This window comes from Haliotis cracherodii, unplaced genomic scaffold (assembly GCF_022045235.1).
Source record: "Haliotis cracherodii isolate W230 unplaced genomic scaffold, xgHalCrac1.p SCAF_15, whole genome shotgun sequence".
NCBI lineage: Eukaryota > Metazoa > Mollusca > Gastropoda > Lepetellida > Haliotidae > Haliotis > Haliotis cracherodii.
This window is the reverse complement of record NW_027266270.1, coordinates 19,129,878-19,156,152: the sequence shown is the minus strand read 5'-3', so window position 1 is coordinate 19,156,152 and position 26,275 is coordinate 19,129,878. Positions and strand designations below refer to the sequence as shown.

The 26,275-nt window shown below is 40.8% G+C and overlaps 2 protein-coding genes across 2 annotated transcripts in view; one reads left to right on the top strand and one right to left on the bottom strand.

The window, feature by feature from the left end:
• The first annotated feature begins 1,505 nt into the window (after positions 1 to 1,505).
• On the top strand, positions 1,506 to 19,888 carry LOC139462353 (transmembrane protein 237-like). The gene is given in 6 exon segments (XM_071244010.1): positions 1,506 to 1,844; positions 4,867 to 5,131; positions 6,533 to 6,848; positions 8,695 to 8,845; positions 8,847 to 8,870; positions 15,235 to 19,888. Coding segments are annotated over 6 exon segments (1,281 nt in total). The 3' UTR covers positions 15,421 to 19,888.
• An 8-nt stretch (positions 19,889 to 19,896) lies between these two features.
• The window catches only part of LOC139462352 (monocarboxylate transporter 13-like), a 36,106-nt gene continuing 29,727 nt past the window's right edge, over positions 19,897 to 26,275 (bottom strand). The window contains exons 6-7 of the mRNA XM_071244009.1: positions 24,973 to 25,119; positions 19,897 to 20,909 (exon numbers count right to left, since the gene is read on the bottom strand). Of these exons, the coding sequence (XP_071100110.1) occupies positions 20,683 to 20,909; positions 24,973 to 25,119 (374 nt within the window). The 3' untranslated portion in view covers positions 19,897 to 20,682. The remainder of the gene's footprint in view (positions 20,910 to 24,972; positions 25,120 to 26,275) is intronic.

The following is a 26,275-nucleotide window of genomic DNA, read 5'->3' as shown; positions in this document are numbered from 1 at the left end:
TACAAAGATAACAATATAATGACGAAGCAAATGAGATTAACAGGAGAGGATTCAACGAAGTACACTGAAGGTGCAGTGATGACAAGAAGCTGGCTAGTGTGATATAAGTAATAAGGAAATAAAGATTATGCTGTTATCCTTGTACATCAACCATATCTCATTGGCTTTCGTCATTATAATGTTATCTTTGTACGTTCATCACCCCTTGTGTTTTGTCAACATATCGTAAATAAACTCTATGTACCTAATCGGCATTCACCTGATGAAGGAGCAAGGAGTAGCTCTGAAACGTCGTGACAAAGAATAAAAGAAGTTGCTTTGCATAAAAAGACTCATGTATTCATGTTCTTCCAACTTCTAAATATTTTCAAAGACTGTAATTTTTATAATTTTTTCAAAAGAAGAATTTTATAAGTTTTTTAGTTAAATTTATCAATCGACAAAACATGTACACACGTCTTTTGTATATTATGCGTGGCGTTGATGTTACAAAGAGTGGACCAAACGAGTAATTTTACGAGCGCTTCATTGTTTCACGTAACAGTTGACGATGTGGCGGGTTTGTTTATTGTGTAAAGATGAAAAATCAGTATTAAATCCAGACTATATGTAGACACAGTAATTCTTTGGGTATACAGCATCTACATAGGGGTGTATCAACAACAACTGATGATGTTCTGTGTAAACATTGTAACGCAATTGAAGATGAAATTCATGTGGGCTTAATTGCAAACAAACCCGTCTGTCTGTAATTAGTGCCCTGTGAAATTGAAACATTTATCTTTATTCAATTCTAGTATACCCTCCATGACTAAGCAAACGTCCAAACAGACCCGGACCCCTACACTACATTTTATATAAGCAATTAAGTTGTAGTGCCTCCTTCAGATTGGTTAGCGTTTGTGGGTTTTATAATATATATAAACTCTCAGCAAGCAACTTTTTTCTTTATAAAGGCTTAAATTTCACTAAAATGTCCAAATCTCACGTAGGGCGATTTCCACCAAGTTAGGGAAAAGGTCACTGGTTATGCCAGCGCCCTCCTGTGGCAGATTGAAAAGTCGGTATGTGTCATAAGTGAGCATATTAGAAAATGGAAAGTACATACAGCCATTAGGCCAACCATCAACTAAGTCTTTTACAATACTGATTTTGTGAAAAAAGGAAATTCCAATCCCTAAAACATTCAATGATAAATTTATCATAAAAGTGTCTTTTTCGATTGAAAATGCCATGCATGATACTATGTCTTTTATATTTCTTTTAAAAACAGATGACATAAAATCAAAGATAAGAACGTATGCTTAGTGTTGGTTTCGGTACAAGGTCTCTGCTTTTCTCTACTGGTTCTCTGCTTGCAAGCGCTGCTCCCTTTCTTTGTTGTGACAACATTCATTCGAAGCCTCGCTCGCCAAACTAAGACATATCGGAAAACACCCATTGTGCAACTCGTTGACGGAAATGCCCGAACAAATCTGAACGTGATAGCATTCCCTCGCAACAAAATGGCGGACGGCGAAGGTGGCGCGGGTCGAAAATTACCTCCAATTTCACCTCGTCCGAAAAATACCGACACCGATGCTGCAGTGAAGCCTATCAGAAAAAAGAAAAAGAAGCCGGCTGCAGATCCCGACGTTGGGTCGGGCACGGAAGATGCTAAACCGACCCCAAGGCGAAGGAGAAGGACGCCAAGTGCAAGTAGAGACACGGATGGAGAAGAGAAACCAGTCGAGGAGGCGACAACACCAGCTCCCAAAAAGAAAAAGAAGAAAGCAAAACCGAAAGAACCTGCAGCTGAGACCGATGAACAGCCGGTGTCTGACAGGAGTGCCACAAGAGATGAGGTATGTAGGCTTTTTTAAATGAGAATAGACACAGCTGAAAAATACTAGTTCAGTTTTCGTTCACTGTTACCCGCTCCTTACTTTAGATTTGCAATAGAAACAAGACACTACTGTAATCAACAATGTCATTTCAGTCATGATGGTAAATTATGTTCACACACTTCGGTATGTGTATGTTATGGAATCCTTGTCACTTTCCAGGGAAAATCGTGACACCGTATTTTGTCATGTATGATATAGCCTAGATGTGTATCAAGTGTACTATACAAGACTGTCAAGAGATATTGTAGATGGTATAGTCTGACTATATTATGGCAGGTTTTGCCTGTATTATCGCTGTATCAGAAAATCTCAGAATACAGACCACCTGTCGACTGTTGACGTGTGCAAATCTAAGCTTGATATTTCATAACTTGATCAAATACAGGACTAAATCAGTCACTGCGGTATGTCACAGTTACTCCTTAGTAAGCATGGTATGCCATATTATCGTGGTAGTTAATTTACAATGGGTCGTAATGGCGAATGCTTAATAACTCATTAACTATGTCATACGCAAAATGTTTCTTGTTATTTTATCAACTTTTATGACACATCAATATTGATTAATCGATGCTAATTTTCTTTATCGAGCTTGGTGAATAAGTACCTGTCATTGGCGACTCAGGGGCGGGCAACTCTATATTATCACAGTATCACTATTTTGTGTATAACCAAAAGTCTCTGTCACCTATTTGACAAAGATCGTCCCCATGAGAAGTCGTACTGTATTCACGGGCACCCTGGAAGAGTGAGTGAGTTGGGTTTAATGCCGCTTTGAACATTATTCCAGTTATATCATGGAGTGTCAGGTTAATGTGGGAGGAAAGCCTGAAGGTATGCAGGTTTCAGATGTTTACCACTTCGGTGAAACTCACGAGCACAGGTATGGTGCTGTCAAACCTAGAAACATAACTGGGGCGAGCCAGGATTCGAACCCACAATTATTAGTTTCTGGCGTGCCCAAGGGACGCAACTCTGCACAGCGAATCCTGGCGCCCTGGAGGACAGGTCCATCCGTGCCCACTCACCCTGGAAGAGATGTAAAACACTTATTCCACATATATCACACCACAAACTAGTGATTCTGCGATAATATAGAGTTGCCTGCCCTTGAGTTGCTAATGACAGAATCTTTGTTTCCTGATCTCGCTGAAAAAAATCAGCATCAATCAATCCTAGTTGACGTGTCATAAAGGCTGAACAAATAACAAGAATCATTTTGAGTATGACATATTTTATAGGTTAGTAAGCCTATGTCATTATGGTCCATTATAAATTAACTACCGCGATAATATAGTGCACCATGCTACATTCAACATTTAGTGGCCAATGTCAGTAACATCAGACCATTGAACATGAGACCATTTACTCCGATATAATACCTTACAACTTTAGGAACTGATGCCATCTCCAGAGAAGGTTGAGTTGCTAACATTACAACAAATGAGAACACTCTGCTTTAGCTCGAACAGGTCCTGGTACAATACTAAATTTGAAGGCACCTGCAAATTATCACATCAAGGACTGAGGGATATACAAGGCCGCTAGTCTGTTAGTTCAAGATGAGTGAAAAATAATATGGACCAGTTCTCCTCAAATCTAGATATTTTAAAAAAGAAACACATGCTTGAAATGTATAGTATATCGTGTATGTCAAACATATCACAAATCGTTGTTCTCATCAACTGTGGTTCACATTCAATTGAGATATCAGTCACTCACCATGCTCACCAGAGCATCGAGATAAACTTGACACATTCTCATCTGGTGAGTCAGGTCACCTTTTGCCTCGTTCAAAGTTCAAGTATTGATCTATTTTTTTAATTGTACTTACCAAGTTTATTATTGCAATTAACAGAGACGATGTGCCTAAAAGTTTTCCAGCATTCTTAATATTACAATCATATTGAAAAGACAACATGACTTACCTCCCTTTGCCTTGTGGTTACAATGTGATTTTAGTGATAATAACACCTTCAAATTTGAATGCATCAATGACATTTCAAGGCAAATGTGCCAGTGAAGAGTTGTGTTCCTTCAAAATTTAACATCCTTTTCCCATGTCACTTGAACCTACATTGCCCTCTATGTGCCAGTATCCTCAAATTCAGTGTTGAGTCATGCATATTTATGGCCCAAACTGCCCTTCAAGCCAAATATTAATATGCATGAATTTCAAGTGTCCTACCTAAATTATTGGCTGTGAACTACAATTATGATACAACATATAAAAAAATAAGTTACATAGAAAGTTCATTTGTTATAGAATCTACAAACGCCCAGTACTCTGAAGGCAGCATTTTAACATGCTTTTGCCTTCAAGTACAAACTTCAGTCCAGACCTGTTTAGATATTCATCATTTTGGGTAACTTTGCCTCTAATTATTACAGAATACTAGAATGAAACACAGTCAAATATTTCATTTTCACAGGACGCTTATCTTTGTCAAAAAGGTCCAGACCTAAGCTGAACAGAGACAAGGATGGTCTAGTCGTGATGGTCCCTATTTCGTTGTGCAGAAACTTGTCAGTGTGGGTTCAAATTATGTTTCTAGCACCATACCTGTGTTGACTTGGTCTTGGTAGAATAGGTCTTCAGCAACCATGTTTGTCGTGAGCCAATTATACTATACACAGACCCGTGAAGAGTTCGGGGTAGAATAGGTCTTCAGCAACCAATGCTTGCCGTTAAAGGCGACTATGCTTGTCGTAAGAGGCGACTAACGGGATCAGGTTGTCAGACTCGCTGACTTGATTTTTGCATGTCATTGTGTCCCAGTTACGTGGATCGATGTTCATGATGTCAATCACTGGATTGTCTGGTCCAGGCTTCATTATTAACAGACCGCAATCATATAGCTGGAATATGTGTGGCATTAAACAACAAACAAACAAACAAACTTGACACAAGTGCCCAACCAAAGGCATGATAGATCGGGTCTAATTACTTTCAACATGTTAAACTGAATCTTCTCCTCAGGATGTGACAGGTAGTAAAGCAAGTCTCATCACAAAGGAGAGCAAGGAAGGAACTCCAAGGAAGAAGGCCAAGAAGAAGAGGGTGGTGAAGAAGAAGACGGAGGACAATGAGTACGCTGACAGCGGGCTTGCAGCCGATCTCACAAGTATTGAGGAAGACATTATTAAAGATGATGACCAGAAAGAAGACATCGAGTTGCCACAGACTACCAATGCCGGTGTCCTACGGAGTCAGCCAACACAGAAAATATATGTGGAAACGATAGGTAAGACTTACTTTATTGAACTCATGTCTGGGTGCACTGTGGGGAATTTGGGTTAGAATACATCCCCAGTAGCCTATGCTTGTAAGGGGTAACTAAATGGATCAGACTGTCAGGCTTGGTGACTATTGGTTGTCAGTCCCAGCTTAGGGGCCGCCTCAGTGGTCTAGTGGTAGAGCGTCCGCCCGGAGAGCGGAAGGTCCGGGGTTTCGATCCCCGGACGCGTCATACCAAAAGACGTTAAAAGATGGTACTTGTTGTTACCCTGTCTGGCGCTCGGCATTAATGGGCTAAAGCAAGGACTGGTCGGCTCGGAGTCAGTATACTGTGTCTGAGTGGGGTAATCATGTTAAATTGTGGCATGGTGTTTCAGTGAGCTAGCACTATAAATCGGCATCAGTCCGGACTAGTACAAGCAGCCACACATACATGTACATGCACGTCGCTATATAAGTGCAATAATCTTGGCCGCGACGTTAAACCCAATTTCACCTCACCTCCCAGCTTAGGTCCATGGAAGTTGGTCAGGGGGACTTGTTTGATCAGTTTTTCTGTGAATTTGGTATGAACACACAATGAACACACAAACTATGACGGTGCACGGGTGGCCCAGTCGTCTTAAGGTGCCGCGATTCGCTGTGCAGAGTTGCATCCCTTGGGCACACCAGAAACCCCTGATTGTGAGTTCGAATCCTGGTTCATCCCAATTATATTTCTAGGCTTGTCAGCACCATACTCGTGCTTGCGGGTTTCACTGAAGTGGAAAACGTCTGAGACCTGCATCACTTCAGGCTTTCCTCCCACATTAAGCTGACACGCCTTGTTATACCTGGAATACTGTTAAAAGGGGCATTAAACACAACTCACTCACTCACAAACTATGAATATGGGTATGTTTAGAATGTAAGGGTGAAACGATATACCAAAGATCTGAAGCACCACAATTTGTGGCCTTTATATGATGCACGAAAACCATTATCTAGTTTCATGACGATACAAATGCTTACTTTTAACTTTCTTTACTATACATGTATATGGATAAATGTGAGCTGAAAGGCCTCCAGATTCCAACAGATCTGCTGTATGGGATTATTTTGGCTTCCTTGTTGCATATTGAAATGCATATCGTGACCAGTTTATCAAGATAATTATATACTACTCAAAAGAAGTTAAAGAACACCTGATTCTTCTTTATTACTGTGGTTAATCGGTCATTGCAGGATAGAGATTAACTATACGAATATCAAAGAAAAAGGTGTTCTTTAACTTCTTTTGAGTAGTATATGTATCATATTGTTGCACTCTGTTAAACCACCTCAAATTTCTGCTTCTGATGTACAAATCCCATGGAATCGGGGAATGTTAGTACTTTTGATTTTATGGATGCTTCCATTATCTGTGTAGGGGGTTTCAAGAAAGAAAACAAAACAAAAATGGCCAAAAGACTCGCAGCTGAAGAAGCTGAGAAGAAGGTTGAATCTGAAGCCCCAAGGAAGACAACAATAGAGCTAGCCCTTACCACGTACCGCATCATGAAGACAATCACACTCTTCATACACGGCCTGACTGCCGGGCTGGCACTGTGGCAGATTGTCATTGTGTATATACTCAGTTCATTCGGCAACATCGACTTCCTGGAACACTACCAGATTCTGGCGCTTCCCGTCCAGTGCTGTGCCTACCTCCTGCTGGCCCTGTGTGTCGTATCGACCTGTGACAGGTGAGTACGAATTGGTTATCACACAGACAAAATAACTACCGTATTCGATGTAATAAGCGCCCACAGCGATATTTGCTGATATATTGGCTTGTGAACAATCCCATTTAGCACCCCTTCCGATTGATCCATGTACACAAGACTTATTCATTCGTGTATAATACGCACTCGTGTGTTATATGCACCCTTAATTACGGGCAATTTAATTCTTGAAAAATATATCTGTTGTGTATAATACGCACAGACTTTTCTTTTGTATCATTTCTGGCTGTCAGCATAAACCACGAAATTTACGATCTTTCAACCCTTTCACCAAAATTATATTCTAATAAGAGCCCCCTATTTCTAATTTTGAAAGCGCCCTGGGCGCTTATCACGTCGAATACGGTATCTGAAGCAGGGTTGACGTCATCTGTATGTTTCAGGCAGAGCTCCAGATAAATTTTTGAGCAATTGAGTTTTTACTCTAGGGTTTCTATTTTAATTGGGTTATTACAGTTTTCATTGGGTAACCAATATTTTTTCACTCATCTATTCATCACTCTTTTGGGGTTTTCCGAAAATTAGTGATTATTTTAAGATTTAAAAAAAAGTGAAATAATGTTTTAGATGTATATAACTGTTCTAAATATATAGGCTGGACTCGGAAAGTAAATCAGCTTGTAATTGTTTTTTTGGAAATTAGCTCCTTTGTATGCTTGCTTAAAAAGCTTCATTGGGTATTTACGTGTGCTGTTTTTATACATTTGAGTTTTTCATCTAATGCATGCGTTTCTGTACGCAAGTTAATTGAAAGTAATTGGGTTTTGAATATTTGGCGGGGGTATTTTACGCAAATACGCTGCTTATCTGTAGCTCTGTTCAGGTTATAGTGGTTTGTGTAACACTAAATTTCAGAAGGAACAAAATAGGTTGTACTGTGGAATATTTTGCCATGTCTAACCATGCTGAAAGATATGAATTACAGATAATGTTTCAGATAAATTACATTTTTGTAATCATGGTAATCACATTTTTCTTTGCATTCTATTTTGAAGTAAAAAGCCTGTAAACCAGGTGATTAAGAGGGGACTTTGATGGTTGTGCAGATGTTGCCTACTTTTTGTTTTGTGGGCACAGGTGGCCCTATCATCTTTGAAGCGCATAGTTGCGTCACTTGGGCACACCAGAAACCTATGTGGGTTTGCCCCAAGTGGTAAATGTCTGAGACCTGCATCACTTGAGCGTCCTCACACATTAAGCTGAAACACGGGAATAGAGCTGGAACACTATTCAAAACAATGTTAAATCCCACTCACTCACTCACTCACTCACTCACTCACTCACTCACTCACTCACGTTTATACCTTGATCATCAATGATCATACTTCAGTGTAGTATGTAGGTATATCAATTAGAGTCACGATCGTGCACAACAATAGTAACCAGTCATGGTTAATAGAGAAATGCAGAGCTATAACACAATTACACAATAACCATGATAACAATTTATTTCATTTGCATTTTCCAGTATTGGTAGTTTACCAGTAACCATAGTAACCATGTTCACACAAAAACACAGACGTGTATGTATTCGTATATGTGGTATACCATGTCTGAGTAGAATATGTGTTAATTTGGCATGGTATCTCAGTGGGCTGGCACTATAAAACCAGTATTAGTCCGGACTAGTACAAACAGCCACACACACACTATATAAGTGCAATAATCTTGAATGGACGATAAACTGTATCTCCCCTCTACTCACAGTCTACCATCACTTCGTAAAATTGTGTCCCGAACAGTAACAAAACCTCAAATGTCGGCCAAATGTTGTTGGTTACCTCCCTTTTATTGTGTACTCTTCTAGATTTGATATCGGCTATATCACACGGAGGTTTTTGCTGCAAGCATTCACCCTCCAGAACGGTGCTGTCTCCATCATCTTCTACCTCACTGCTGCCATCCTCAGCGTCAGCATCGTCTCCACGGAGGACAGGATGCACCTCTACAACAAGAACCCCCGAACTCTGGGCTGATACCGATGTGAGTAGATTGGTGTCGTAGAGAGTGAAGTTGAGGATATTTAATGGTGGTTGACAAGTATGCTGTTTATCATATAAAGTGGTATGGTTAGAATAGATCTTGTCAGAAATCTAGAAATCCAATCATGGCAGCTGTTAGGGCTCAGAAATACCTGTATCAAATTCAGAACAGCTGTGTCATTCTGACATGCAGTTATAGGCAAGCATTGGTCATTGCCCTCCACTTGCCTGTATGTTTGCATCAGATATGACAGTGTGTATATGACACGGACCGAAGCGACAGGGATCGATTTTGCTATATCCAAGCTGCATCTGTGCAGGTAAAACATTGCAAGTGCAGGTAATTTTTACTGTCAGGTTGCACCCAGTGCAGGTAACCATGGTAACATTTCCCTCCAACACGTGTGCACAGCAGCAGTTACATTTGATAAAAGTGGAAAACTGAATTCTTTTAGAACTGGTTGCAAATCTTTTAGAATCCAGGAAACAAAACTTCATGAAAATAGCGAAATAAACAGGTCTGAATGCAGCGAACATGCAGAACTATATCTTCACAATTAACACCAGAGGTTACAATCACATCAAACACATATCAAGATATGAAAAGCCATATTAAGATTTTCTAAAAATATAATCCTGGAGCACCTTCTCAAGTTTGTTTTCTCTTTGAATTTATTTATTATTTAAAATATTTCAATACATGATAAGATGGTACAACCAATATTTGTGTGGTGCAGCCTGATTAATTCACTTGGATCACATGTGGATCACCTGGTGCAGGTGGTAAAAGTTAAAACAGAATGAAATCGTACCCTGAGCAAGTTCCTTCCCACTGTGACATCCTCATTGATCTAACAGTGGGGGGAGGTGTAACTGTGAGAAGCTATGTTACATGTAAGTGAGTGAGTATGGTTTTACGCCGCTTTTAGCAATATTCCAGCAATATCACGGCGGGGGACACCAGAAATGGGCTTCACACATTGTACCCATGTCGGGAATCGAACCCGGGTCTTCGGCGTGACGAGCAAAGGCTTTAACCACTAGGCTACCCGACCGCCCCTACGTTACATGTGCCAATTGCAATACCTGCATTAGACGTGTAACACACAGGCTATTTGATTGGCTGTCATCATTTTGAACTTTGTTACTATTAATAACCATGAATATCTCGGGTAAAGCGCTCTACCACAGGCATGTCAGATTATGTCCAAATGACTGGCTGAATATAGATGTTTATTATGGCTTAGGAAAAAGACATTGATTACACCAGGTCTTTTAATGATATTAACAGGGGTCGATTTAAATGCTGCCCCGTTGGCCCATGCCTAGTTAAATATCAAAGGTTTGTAAACAAGATGGCCCGTCTGGCTAGTCTAAATTTCACCCCTTCTCTGTGAATGTTTAATATTTTAATTGGATCATCTCAGTGGGTGACACCGGAAGTCATTTTGTCTTTATTTCTTATTTAGTTCTTTATTTGCTCCTAAATCAACATGAAATGAGGCAAATGGAAGCCAAATTTTTAGCCTCAGAGTGCTGGAAAAAACGTTTTAGGGGTGAGATGTTCTTACTTTGAACCTCGGATTCAGCCAATTCACGGCCACTACCATTTTGTTGTAGACCAGTTAGTTTGGAGATGGGCCAGTAACTTTTAATAGGAGCAAGCTCTGCTGACTACATACAAATTTCATTATGTAAGTGAAAACTGACCCATGACACTGAAGGAGCCAAACCTCAAGGATCCAAGCACCCCTTTATATCAAACACTGCATCATGATTGTATGTCTGTTCTTGTATGTTCATTGATATTTCATAAAGGCTCAATGTCATTCAGAAAGTGGTCAAATGTAACAAATGTTATATTTGGGATAACACTTTTTTAGTATAGTACAGGTTCTAGTAGTTTCTTTGTGTCTTGACTCAGGGTTGGGTGTGGGTGTCTTGACTCAGGGCTGGGTGTGAATGTCTGGTGTCTTGACTCAGGGTTGGGTGTGGATATCTGGTGTCTTGACTCAGGGTTGGGTGTGGATGTCTGGTGTCTTGACTCAGGGTTGGGTGTGGATATCTGGTGTCTTGACTCAGGGTTGGGTGTGGATGTCCGGTGTCTTGACTCAGGGTTGGGTGTGGATATCTGGTGTCTTGACTCAGGGTTGGGTGTGGATATCTGGTGTCTTGACTCAGGGTTGGGTGTGGATGTCTGGTGTCTTGACTCAGGGCTGGGTGTGAATGTCTGGTGTCTTGACTCAGGGTTGGGTGTGGATGTCTGGTGTCTTGACTCAGGGTTGGATGTGGATGTCCTGTGTCTTGACTCAGGGTTGGGTGTGGATGTCTGGTGTCTTGACTCAGGGTCGGATGTGAATGTCTGGTGTCTTGACTCAGGGTTGGTTGTGAATGTCTGGTGTCTTGACTCAGGGCTGGGTGTGGATGTCTGGTGTCTTGACTCAGGTTTGGGTGTGGATGTCTGGTGTCTTGACTCAGGGCTGGGTGTGGATGTCTGGTGTCTTGACTCAGGGTTGGGTGTGGATGTCTGGTGTCTTGACTCAGGGTTTTTGGTAGACAGAGCGTGCCCTGGGGAGAGGGAAAAACCAAGGGAGCGAAGCCCCCGCATTTTTTCCCGACCCCCAGGGGATGCTCTGGCTACCAAAGCCGAGGGAAAGTGTTTTTCCATACTTATAAACCGAAAAAAGAAACTTAAAACAACATTTATCAACATTTTTATGTTTCGAACATACTTTCCATGAACCTTAGGAAACGCGCGTAAAATATCTGTTGCTGGCGTACGGATCTTGAAAAGGACATTCTAAAAACCAGTGTGGCTTATCAACACCTCTGTTGCCTCGTGGTACACTCACTGGGCTACAGATATGAAGGTTGTGAGTTCGATCCTCGGGAATATGAAGAAAACATTTGTCATTTGATTTTACATTTCATTACATGTTACAATCTGAACAGAAGTTATATTAATAAAATACCCAGGACATCATAAAAAATTCCTTTGGATATTATAACACATTATATAGCAAATATGACTTGAATATCCTATAAAATCCCTGGGATATTTCCGACTGGAAAGTAAAACCTCACAATAGGTTTTAATGCCTATAGAAAGAAGTCTCTTACTTAATAGCGATCCCAATGAATAGGTTTATAAGTGGTAAACATCCCTATGTCAAGAAATGTGACATGTCCTGTGTAGACACAGTACAGGAGCAGGCAGATATATAATAGCCTACATGTGGATGACTTAGTCTCCCTGCTGTGTTGGGGCCAAGGTTATCTCGGCCCTGGTGATTGGATTTCATGTCAAACATTTACGGAAGCCTTTTAGGGCCATTTGGATTGTTTTACTTGAAATTTCAAGATGCATACTAATGTGAAATTTACAGATAATAAGATTAAATTTTAAGATTATAATTTGAAATTTCAACTGATTATCTTGAAATTGAAACTTCAAAATGCTATGTTGAAATTTCAAGATCCTTGTTGAAATTTCAATATTCTTCATTCAAATTTCAAGATCCATACTAAGTTAAAATTTACAGATAATAAGATTAAATTTTAAGATTATTACTTGAAATTTCAACTGATTATCTTGAAATTGAAACTTCAAGATGCTATGTTGAAATTTAAAGATCCTTGTTGAAATTTAAAGATTCTTCGTTGAAATTTTAAGATTTTAACTTGAAATTTCAAATTGTTTCATAGGCATTACTAAGAAGTTGACAAGGCAGACATAATTTATGGATAACAACTTCTTTAATTGCTGGTAAAGGCAACGTTTTGGTATAGATCCGTATACCGTTGTCAAGCAAGGACAACGGTATAAGGATCTGTACCGAAATGTCGCCTTTATAGTAAATAAAGAAGTTGTTATCCACAAATTGTGTCTACTTTGAAATTTCAACATATGTACCATGAAATTTCAACATAGCATCTTGAAATGTCAACTTTCAATCTTGAAATTTCAAGAAAAAAAGATAAAACAAGTGGCCCTAAAAGGCTTCCGTAAACATTAACTGGGCACCAGTTTTTGTCTAATGAGTGTAATCAGTTGATGCTGGCACCATCCAATAGGGATGATGGTTAAGACCAAACACAAGCATCAGTTACAGGGGAACCAGGGTTAGAAATTAGCACTAGTCCTGTAGTCCTTGCCAAACTACCCAATGGTAAAGGTATCATAAGGACTAGTAGAAAATTGCCATTTTTAAGGGTTTTGCTATATGTTATCATTATAAGGACTAGTGGACAAAAACTGTTAGTTTCTAACGCTGGTCCGAACAAGGCAGTAACAGATCAGGAAAGCCCTTGCATGACTTTAATTGTGATTAATCAGTCAGGTAAAGGGATAAAGAATTAAATCATTGCTATTTTGGACCTTTCTTGTCTTTCTGTAAACACCTAAATCTGCCCGATTGAAACTATTTTACAACAAGCCTTCCATCTTTAGTTGATGTGAACAGTTAAATGTGTCTTATTGTGAAGCTGTTAACCAAATATTTATGAGCGATCCCATTACTGAAGTATCAAATCCTGGTGAAAGAGATTCAGAATGGTCGTCTAATTCCTCATCGTGTTATTTGTAGTGTGTCTCAATTAAAAAGGTCGATTACAGCCAATGGGATCAAAGGAGGTGATTTATCTTGCAAGTTGTAAATCTGTGTGTCTGATGGAAACAATGTAGTTATGATCTGCTGAATTGCATTAGCCGTAATAAACATGCAAATTTCAATAGTAAAATAATCTATTTTCATTCTCTAAAACCATTTAAGGACGAAGTAAATGAGCATTAATCACAATGATTAAACAGTGGATGAAGCTATGGAAGCCTTTTAGGGCCATTTTTTTTTTCTTTCTTTTTTTCTCGATCCTAAGTTGAAATTTCAAGAAACTAAGTTGAAATTTCAAGATACAGAAGTTGAAATTTCATGATACTAAGTTGAAATTTCAATAGTGTTTCTTGAAATTTCAAATTAGTATCTTGAAATTTCAACTTCTGTATCTTGAAATTTCAACTTCTTGAAATAGAAGTATAGTATCTTGAAATTTCAACTTAGTATCTTGAAATTTCATCTTCTGTATCTTGAAATTTCAACTTCTTGAAATAGAAGTATAGTATCTTGAAATTTCAACTTAGTATCTTGAAATTTCATCTTCTGTATCTTGAAATTTCAAGATAGTTTCGAAAAAAATAAAAAAACACATGGCCCTAAAAGGCTTCCGTATGAAGCTAAGGTTGTTGGTTTTCTCAACAAGAAATGCAATGGTTTAGAAAACAACTACTTTTGAATCCAGTTACCTTATCAACCAATCTTATCAGCATATGCAGCACATGTGTAACTATTATATAAATAAGACAGATTTTTTTTAATGAAAATAAAACATTTATTTTTATCTAGCAACTGAACGGTTATGTACATGTTAGGAAAGGGTTACGTGAGAAAGGCATTGGTTGGGTTATTGATTGGGGATAATAAGCTTCATTACTGGTGATAAAGATTTGATTGATGGAGGCTATGTGCACCTGTCAATCACCCAGTGGGAGGTGCTGATTCATGAGGTACCAGCAACATGGTATGATGCAGCTGAGGGATGGAGAGAGGAATGAGTATTTGGAGGTAGGCCCTCGAATGTACTGTAAGCCATATCCTTATAGGTCAGCTACTTCACCTTTGAACAGGCCTTTCTTTGGATATTGTTCTTGAAAATGTAACATATATGTAGAAGCTGAGTTGTTTTTTTAAACAAGAACTGGAATGGCCAAGAAACAAATACTCCAATCCATAAATTTTGAATCCAGATTTGTACCAAGACTTACTGAATATCGGGATCAAAATAGGCACCTCAGACAAGAGTAATGTCCCTTTTTTCATAGTTGGCGAAATGGCTGACTGTCCTTGGCTCATGGCATTCCTGTCATGATAAGCCTTGATGCCTCCCTGTGAATATCTGGGGTAGAATAGGTCTTCAGCAGGGTTAGAAACTAACCGTTTTTGTCAACAAGTCCTTATAATGATAACATATAGCAAAATCCTTAAAAAGGGCCAATTTCTACTAGTCCCTAGGATACCTTTACTTTTGAGCAGTTTGGTGAGGACTACAGGAACTCTGTTCAGCAACCCATGCTTGCCTTAAAGGCGACTATGCTTGTCGTAAGAGGCGACTAACGGGATTGGGTGGTCAGGCTCGCTGATTTGGTTGATGCATATCATGATGTCAATCACTGGATTGTCAGGTCCACACTTGATTATTTACTGACCGCTGTCATATAGCTGGAATATTGCTGAACGTGGCTTTAAACAACAAACAAACAAAACAAAACAAAACCAAAGCCTTAAAGCCTCTGAATGTTGTTTCTGTTCCAGAAGATGGAGTCGGAGCTGTCAGAATGGAGAAGGATTAACACGGCCCGCGGGGTGTTTGCAATCTTGGGTTGGCTGGTGCTCTCAATATCCCCCAATGCTGACCGGCTCAGCAAGAATCTCAAGGACGGGGATGATGATGAACTACTGGGGAACGAGCAGGCAGAGACAGGGGTGTCTGCAGCCTAGGGGACGAAGAAGAACTGAAGAACCGTTGGGGAGGGGACAGGCACCTGGAGAGTCACGTGCCCTAGACTTTGTTAGGGTAGGGGAGGGAATTATAGGAGGCTTTTAGGAGAGGGCAGAGCAGATCTACAATGTCTTATGACAGGTATGCAACTTTACCTGGAACATTTACTTGCCCCCATAGTGATACCATAAAGGATTGTGCCAACCCGGCTTTCTTGGCATCCAGTAGAAGAACTCTTGGGTCATATCAGTGTACACAGCTGGTACAAGTAAGTTCGCCAGGGATTTCACATAAAATGCATGTTCATAACCTTCTTGCTTAATATTTTATAGATCTGTGAATCTTTATAAGAAAAAAAGACGGAAAATAATTTTCAACACTGAAATATTTCAGGCGAACATTTCATGGCATCAAACGTACTACAGCATCCAGAATGCCACTTAACAGGGCACAGCATCCGGCCTTCCAAAAGAGGATTGGCATCCTCGTATAAGGCCTGAATTCTACTAGCTTTTGGTATAGCTTTATCATTACACAAAATTACCAGGGTTAGCAGGCCAGTGACAAGTTGTGTCCCGGCTGATGACCAGCTTGTGGCCGTGTTTGAAATAATTCAAAACCAAACAAGACAGTAGGGCAGGTGACCCATAAATATTGCCTGCCATCTGCAGAGTTACCTGATATAATTATTGAAAAATCGTGAAAAATTAGAGACAAATCGCGCCTTGATTACAATCACTTGAGAATGTACGAGGAGTTAAAATAATACTGAATACATAATTAGTCCTTAAATTATGTGCCAGATAGTCGGGCAGGTGGAGGAAAATTTCATGCAGCCCGACAAGAAGTTAACAGCCACGGGCAGTTGGGCAGGCAGTTATTTCGGGACATTGGCTTGCGGTATCTTAACAGTCTAAAATGTGTGGGGAAGAAATTGCTTGAAATTTTTCTTTATGCAGGCAGAGAACATGGGGATGTTGCAGCTCACTGAGCAAGTGGCTTCTCATGTATCCTGGTACTATAATTATACTTCAGGAATTGGTTTACACAGGAATCAGGGTTTCTCATGTAACTGTTTGGTGACATCCTGTTCATCAGGAAGCCCTTTTCAGACTATTGTTGGTGTTTGGTACACAGAGTTACATCCCTTAGCCATACCAGGATCCATGTTAATGATTCAAATCTCCAGCTCATGGAAATCACATTTCAGAATGGTGGTTAATGTAAAATGAGTTGATTTGTGGAAACATCACGTAGTCATTTCCACTAGTCGTGTGAGTATCCTTGGCAGACTTCTTCCATTTAGCAAGGAGGAAATATGTCATATTATTTGTTTGAAAATGTGTTTGTTTATTATCCATTAGAACAGCAGTGAGTTGAAAGAATGCTGTGAAGTCTGGTTTGACAAAATACCCTTTTTGATAGTTGGTTTGTGATGTTGTTCAATTATTTTTGGTTTTACTTTTGGGGTCAAGTAATTATTCACTTTTGCTCATATTAAATCCATTACACCTGACCTCAGGTATAGCCCCACAAGTTGGGGTATTCTAGCAACAGAAGCTCTTACCTATATGGTCTCCGCATGAATATGTCTGTGAGGATTGGATGGTCACAAATAGTGCTGGTTATCACGCTCAATACACATACCAATAATCCAAGCATCAATCGCTAATTTATTGTAATCATTTTCTCATCAGCAACCTTGAAATAATTACGTTACAAAAACGTATTGAAATGAAGTTTCACGTCTGCTCTTATTTAAGAGACTATATACTCTATGAGGTGGGGTGAAATGGGGTTTAACGTTATTGGACTTCCATGGAGAGGTGCATACACTGTGTGTGTGTGTGTGTGTGTGCCTGCTTGTACTGGTAAAGACAAATGCTGGTTTCATGGTGCGAGCCTACTGAGATACCATGCCACATTTTAGCATGGCTGTCCCACTCAGACGCTCAGGCACTCAGATACTGACTCCCAACTTAACCAGTCAGTTTTTTTCCCTTAATGCTTAGCATCAGGCAGGGCAATAACAAGTAACACCTTTTCACGTCTTTTGGCATGATGGTGACAGGGATCAGACCAGAGACATTGTTCTCACCAGACAGACACCCTGACCACAAGACCACGGAGGCGGGTCTGCCCTGACATGAGGTGAGGGGAAATTGGGTTTAACGTTGCGTCCAAGATTATATGCACTTATATAGGGACGTGTGTGGCTGCTTGTACTAGACCGGACTGATGCCAATTTATAGTGCTAGCCCACTGAGACACCATGCCGCAGTTTAACATGAATATCCCACTCAGACACAGTATACTGACTCCGAGCCGACCAGTCCTTGCTTTAACCTCTTGATGCCGAGCGCCAGACAGGGTAACAACAAGTACCATCTTTTAACGTCTTTTGGTATGACACGGCCGGGGATCGAACCCCGGACCTTCTGCTCTCCGGGCAGACTCTCTACCACTAGACCACGGAGGCGGGTCTCCTCTGACATGAAGAGACAGAGCCCTATTTACTTAGATTATATAAAGAAATAAATCAATGTTCAAAACAAGTGCAATTTAATCACAACTCACTGAATAATTGCCTAAGTATCATATTGATCATAAATGTGTCATTTTTGTCAAATTCCTAAACATTTTTGTCAATATCAATTAGGGGTTACGGGGTTGCCTTTTGGTTACAGGACACTGGACATGGATGCAATATGTTCAGCCTATTTCTGGTGTTCCACACCATGGTGTTGCCAGAATAAAACCTCATTCACTCACTCACTCAATTATATAATGAGTATGGTTTTAAGTCGCTTTTAGCAATATTCCAGCAATATCACGGTGGAGGACACCAGAAATGGGATTCACACATTGTACCCATGTCAGGAATCGAGGTCTATCAGCATGACAAGACCCTATAAGGACTAGGCTACCAAACTGCCCCTACTAAATTCAATGACTGATGACTGATGTCAGAGTGACCTGACATTGCTAGACACCACTGCTGGGATGGATGATGACCCAACCCTGCTCTGTGCCTGCATGTCATGCCTTATTGTGTGCTCACACTATCGACCACTGGCTGGTCAGGTGCAGTCAGGATTACTTAGAGGCCTTTCTGAGAAGTGTCACTCATTTTAAACTAGGGCATTCTGGGTTAGAAGTGGTCCCTAGCAGCCTATGCTTGGCATAAGAGACAACTTACCGGTAATTGATGGGGTTGTCAGACTTGTCGGCACTTGGAGGGTGTGATCTTCATGGAGGTTTACGTCTAGAGCTATAGTATGCATTGTATACACCTGCTTAGTTAAATGTTAGTAAAACTATTAAATGGGCAATCTGATGCATTATTAACAAGCTCGATTGTATGGTAACATGAAGTTTATAATGCAATCACATTTCATGAATATTGCAATTATTTGTCTGCCTGTTTGCCCCAGTTCATGTCACAGATCGTATATCAGTTCTGACACGTTTTTTTTCTAACTCCACCAGACATGTTATTTATAATCCATTGTAGGAAGATGGTATTTATGTACATATAGATGTAACTCGATTGACTGACAGTTGTGTGTGAGAATATGTTTCTCATGATTATTCCAGCCATGTATGTACATTAGAGAGGAAATCAACATGTATAATATCAACATCATTACATATAAAATGTATAGATATCTATCATTTCCGTCCATTCATTCACATGAAACGTTACGCGACTGTGCTTGTGAGTTTCCTGTAATACATGTGATAATTCGCGGATGCCGTTAACTGTATCGCTTAGGGAGCAGTTCACTAGTTCAATGTATGATAAGAATTTTAATTTCCGAGAGAAAGTCCGCTTGCATCATCAAAGAAGTAAAAAAAACAAGAAACAAGCAAGTTTGAAAATTTTGACATTCTCAAAGATGTTCAGTATTTTGTCACAAGAATCTTACCGATTTGTTTGTTTGTTTGCTGTTTAACGCCGCACTCAGCAATATTCCAGCTATATGACGGTGGTCTGTAAATAATCGAGTCTGGACCAGACAATCCAGTGATTAACATCATGAGCATCGATCCACACGATTGGGATCTTACCGTTTTGAAAGCATTTGGTGAAACAGAGCTTTCAAATATGACATGTTAACTGTGTTTGTACAAGCGGCATAGCTTCCGTTCAGTGTCAGGGATGAAATAATGACGATTGGAGCAGTTTACTGGTGACTTGAACTGAACAATTGTAGACCTGCGATCTGACGGGTATTCACATTTTTATCCGACATCTAACTTCTGAACTGCCCCCTTAGGCGATGTCATTGGTGCAAATGGAAACTCATCGTTGACATCTGTGAAATCGACATTATCACGTTCTGGGCATGCACATCGCGATGGTTGATATATGGTGAACATCTGTTCTGTAATTTACAACATTACGATATATGCTTTGGATGCACAGACTGTAAACATAATTCAATAACACTGTAAATTAATTTCGATGTAACATATGTATATTTCATGTTTATTTTATAAATAAATCTATATATATTTGTTAAGAATGTCATGTACATATTTCGTCAACAATGACGACTTGCTGATAATTATAAATGTTAGTTTATCACAGAAAAAAAGCGTTTAGACGCCCAGTTCAAGGATCGTGGTTGAGTGAGTTTGGTTTAACGCGGCTTTAACAGTATTCCAGTTATATCGCGGCGTGTCAGCTTAATGTGGGAGGAAAGCCCGATGTGTTGCAGGTTTCAGACGTTTACCACTTCGGTGAAACCCACGAGCACGGGTATGGTGCTGACAAACCTAGAAACATAATCGGGTCGAACCGGGATTCGAACCCACAATCATAGGTTGGCGTGCCCAAGGGACGCAACTCAGCAGAGCGAATCGCGGCGCCTTAGACGACTGGGCCACCCGTGCCCCCGATCGTTGTTGAAATAATGTTACAAATACGTTGGAATACACACAAAGAAGTTATGATGGACGGTATGCGAGTAATATATTATGTTTTTACCCAGGAGAGTACGTTACACCAACCTAATGGCCAGCTTGTAGTTTGTCAAAAAATCACAGGAATGTCAAAAACTAAATTGCGTTTCCGAACGTTTTGACCTGAAAAGTCATCATCGTGACCTGTCCCGTGTATATTTTGTATAAATGTTGTTTTTTAAACCTCACCCAAATGGCAAAGATAAGTATATAAGTCAGAGGGTAAATACAAAGTGAGTTTTGTTTTACTCCGCTTTTAGCAATATTCCAGCAATATCACGGCGAAATATACGTCAGTGCTCGGTCTTTTCTTCCTCTTGGTTATCCGGGTCCTCCGCCGACTTGGTCGTGTTGTCGACTGGTGCCATTTCGAGCTCCTGGGGCTGCGTCGAGAGGTACTCGGTCTGATGACGTCTCACTCTCACAGCCAGCACCAGGAACGTGAGTGCAGCTGCACTGAAAACGCCAGATGCCATGTAGAACACTATGTTGTACGACTTGGTCCTGTCGTAGATATACCCTGAAACAGAAGAAGTGAGTCTGGGTTCCACAAAGCGATCGTAGTGCTACGACTGTCATAAGTCTATGTTACAGTATGGGAGTTACGATCACCTTAGCGTGGGTCAGTACGGAAACGTAACACCAAATTCCCTCACAACCTACGTATGTGAGTGAGTTAAGATTTATAGTCACATCGGCAATATTTCAGCCATATTGTGACTAAATCAAGTTGTACAGTAATAAAACATTTATATCGACATAAATTATATATTTAAAATCTGTCGTCAATGGACAGTAAAAGAACTTGAGTATCACAGCTATAAATATAAAATTAGTAAGTAACAATAAAATTTGGACTAATCAGTACAATACATTAAAAAAAGTTGGCTAGAGATCACCAGCAACTAAAGTTAGCCACCATACAAGGGACCACGGGGACTTACGGTACATCTGCTTCATGCGTGGTCCCCCAGCAGGAATTACACCATCCCTCTGGCAACTGGTGATTGTTAGAAAGTTTAAGCCAAAGCATTTAAAAACAAACATGTACTCTGCGATTAAAACCATGGAAAATTAAAAATACTTTGAATGAAAGGGGACTTATGTACCCTCTCTGGGGGACAATTATTTTACGTTACTTCAACCCCCTTTGGAGGTACAGCCACTAACAATCACAGTTATATAATCACTTTACAAAAACCTACGTATGTACGCTGATACGGGACGAATAAGGGATCGGAGGGCCCCGTCCCGAAAAGCGATAGTTGCGACAGGACTGTCGTAATTCTATGTTAAAGTATGCGAGTAACGATCGCTTTGTAGAACGGGGCCCTGGATCGATGACTTGGTTGAATTCCTTATCATCGCAGCGAGACCACGAGCACATCATCGCCCAAAGACCATCGGAAGTCAAAGTGTGAGTTACGACAACTTTAGCGCTACGATCGCTTTGAAAAATTGTGCCCTGATAGCCATAACAGCTCAGCCCTGGCTTGTTTGCGTACGAGACCGCCTCCGTGGTCTAGTGGTAGAGCGGAAGGTCCGGGGTTCGGTCCCGGCCGCGTCATACCAAAAGACGTTAAAAGATGGTACTTGTTGTTACCCTGTCTGGCGCTCGGCATTAAGGGGCTAAAACAAGGACTGGTCGGCTCGGAGACAGTATACTGTGTCTGAGTGGGGTACTCATGTTAAACTGCGGCATGGTATCTCAGTGGGCTATCATCACTATAAATCGGCATCAGTCCGGACTAGTACAAGCAGCCCCCCCCCCCCCCCCCACACACACACACGCGGGGTGCGGTGTTAAACAACAACTAAACAAACTGTCATAAGATACGATTCTGCTGGCGCTCAGATTATAATGTCATAGGCGACTACTGGGATCGGGTGGCCAGGCTTGGTGACCTTGTTGGTGTATGTCATCGTATCCCAGTTGCAGGGATCGATATTCATGATCATACATCACTGGATTGTCTGGTCCAGACGCGATTATTTACAGGCGTTAAAGAACAAACAAACAAACAAACAAACGATGCTCAGTCTCGGTGACCTTGTTGGTGTATGTCGTCGTATCCCAATTGCAGGGATCGATATTCATGATCATACATCACTGGATTGTCTGGTCCAGACGCTATTATTTACAGACCGCCATCATATAGCTGGAATATTGCTGAGTGTGGCGTTAAAGAACAAACAAACAAACAAATGATGCTCAGGCTCAGTGACGTAGTTAATTGTGTGTCACCGTGCCCCTTTGGCGCTGCACGTTACTCATTATATCAACCACTTGTTAATCTGGTCCTGACTCGACTATTTACAGGTTGCCGTCATAAAACTTAAATATTGATAGCGGCGTTAAGCCTCAAACATCCCCTGCGATTTCACTGGTTATATAGATACCTAATTAAATCGAACTCACTTAACTCGACATATCGTTTAATACGAATCTACCCGCCCTATGTTCTGATAACGACACTGCACTCGGTGTTTTCGACAGCCCCAAGGACTTCGACTTTTTACTGATCAAACAAAATATTAATCGGTTGAAATAGTTCATCCAACATGAAATATCTCAAAGTATCTGGCGGATAAAATATGTACGTATGTCAAAAGGCATTCAGCGGATAATTATTCAAAGTACTGATATTTTTTAAGATAAACGAAATCATAATACGAAATGCGACATCCTGCGCACTATAACTGACGATAAATTATATTCTAACGCAATCAGTACCATCCATCTCACGTACCAGCAAACCGATACACGTGTGGCGTGATGGCGTATAGGTACAAGGTGCGGTCACTAATGTCAGCAGAAATATACTCACACAAAATTGTGATCATGTAGATTAATGATAGTATAGCTGTGCAGACTTGGCAAGGAGCCAGGGCTGTAAATATTCCGGCCTTAGCAAAGTGAGTATATGGTTATTCCGCTTTTAGCAATATTCCAGCAGTATCATGTTGGGGGAACACCAGAAATTTGCTTCACACAATGTACACATGTGGAGAATCGAACCAGGGCCTTCGGCGTGACGATGACACCAAACACACACACCCCCCCCCCCCCCCCCCCCACCCCCCCCCCCCCCCCCCCACCCCAGCCCCCACACCCCCACACCCCCACACACCCCACCCCCACACATGCAGATTGTGATGGAGGAATTCCCGAAGTGAGACATTTTCTGTAACGTTTATCAAAACCCAAGGGGAAGGGGTTAGTGGTGATAAACCATGAATCATGAAGTGGGATTCGAACCCAAGATCACAGGGTTCTGGTATGCCTGACGAACGTAATTCTGTACAGGGAATTATAGCATCGATGATTCCCAGCCGTGATCCCTCGTGAAAGCCATACATGTATTTCTGTTTTATCCGTAATTTCACGACTTTCAGCTTAAGTAGAACACGTTTAGCATCCTCTAACACTCAAATACGTCCACTTTGTACGCATAGATCTGTCAGTTGACCCTCCCCTCCCGAAAACGATAGCCTCAGTACGTCAAGTCATTTGCTGCAACTTGACAAGAATGACTCCTAATGACTTAATGGAGACTTAATGGCACTCGGTTCGTAGAAGATTAGCCAACGATACTATCATCAAATCCTCATTATAAGATTTTGTAGTTTGAATGTCAAAACAGGTATGTTTTTATTCGCAATCGATTTTGACTGCAGAATGTTAGGCATCCACAGACACCATTACCTTATATAGTTATCGGAACCCATTTGTGAATGAAGTTTGTTTGTTGCTTAACACCGAACTAAGCAATATTCCAGCTGTAAATAATAAAGTCTGGGCCAGACACTCATGTGATTGACACCATGAGCATCAGTGATTCGGTTAATTGGTTCCTAAAGGTTTGAGTGGTGTTTCACTCATAATTCAGTTAGTTGATTCCCGGTCAAAGAGGTGTTAGTTCTCATAGCCTCAAATTCCTCCTGCAGTTACCTTCTTACAGATGCCTGAATTGGCACCAGCATATATTATTCAGTGATTTAAATCATGAGCATCGAAATAGCGTGGGGGGTTCGAATCCCGGTTCGCTCCGACTACGTTACTAGGTTTGTCAGCACCATACCCGTGTTCGTGGGTTTCACCGAAGTGGTAAACGTCTGAGACCTGCATCACTTCGGGCTTTCCTCCCACATTAAGCTGACACGCCGCGATATAACTTAAATATTGTCAAAACCAACTCACTCACTCATTGTATACGAGCCGTATCATCCACTTAATACACACGATTCATAAACATCCGATCCTCATGTGTCGGTTCGTAGGTCAATCATCTTAGGACAAGCATAACCACATGACGTTTCTGAGGTGTACCGGAGGTCTGGGTCAGAATAAGTCTTCAGCAACCCATGCCAACAGGATGGGGTGGTCAGGCTCGCTTACTTGGATGATGCATGTCATCGTATCCCAATTGCATAGAACTATTCACTGATGTCAATCACTGAACTGCCTGGTCCAGACTACATTTTTTACGTCATAATGCTGGGAAATTGATGAGTGCGGCGTTAAACAATACATATCCAAATAGAGAGAGGTATACGGAGTTCGCTTGTCAATTTGATCTCACCTGCAAGAGGTATACCCAGGATTTGTCCAAGACCATTTACAAAAAACGTGGCGGCCCAGATGTAGTTCTTGACGGTCCCTGAAGGAGCTAATAACGACGTTGCCGAAAACAGCAGCGTCATGGTGATACCGTCAGTAGCTCCGTGAACTGAAAATATGTAAATTTCTTCTTGCACATAGAACATATTCTGTCTCCATGTTTGTGGCCTTGCCTGTCTCGCAAGTGGAAAACAGATCCTGCAAAACATTTGTTTAAGATGTACTTTCAGATATACAGTGAATCAGATGGATCTGTGATGTTGTTGTCGTCGTTGTTGTTTTGTTGTTGTTGTTGTTTGTTGTTAAACGCCGCACTGAGCATTCCAGCTATATGACGGCGGTCTGTAAATAATCGAGTCTGGACCAGACAATCCAGTGATTAATATCATGGGCATCGATCTACCCAATTGGGATACGATGACATGCATCAACCGAGTCAGCGAGCCTGACCACCCGATCCCGTTAGTCGCCTCTTACGACAAGCATAGTCGCCTTTTACGGCAAGCATGGATTGCTGAAGACCTATTCTACCCGGGATCTTCACGGGGTCAGATGGATCTGTGACCTAATACGGGTGACACAATGGGATGAGATATTTTCCTAGCTGAAATATGGAGGAACAATTTTATGTAAGTATTTTCTTTTTAAATACGAGACAAATATGTCATGTAAATGCAGCAGGTAACCAAGGTTGCAGCAAGGCGCGGCTGAATGGATGGTACTAACGGGGGACAAGACATTCTCAAACTATGTGACAATGATGGATAAGTAAACAGCTGAAGACTCTGACAAGGTTGAAACATGGTGATGATTCCCACCAAACTTGAAACACCACACCGCTGAGAGCTTTCTCTGAAGCATTCTAAAGTAGACAGCTTTGGTCATTCTTTAGCGTTTCTCACAATCTTCATAAATGCATTACATAACTCCATAACACCAGCCTAGTTCGTCAAGGGTGAAAACGGGACTTCTATAGTCAGTTAAATCCCCTGCCTCAGGAAGATGCCAGCTCCCCCGATCCATTTTATGTTACATTTGTTATGGTCCCTCAAATACAAGTGACATTTTTTCATGACCTCTCCTCCCTATAATAAATAGCCAGGGCCTATATAATGTTCAAATTTAAAACTTGTTGATTCGGTAAAATATTGGAAAAAGTTGTACTGTGTCACTTTAACTCGATTTATCCTACCATTTATCTAACTAATCACAAAATATATCCTTTTGAAGTATCAGGTAGCAGTCTCGTCGTTGAAATGTCAGTA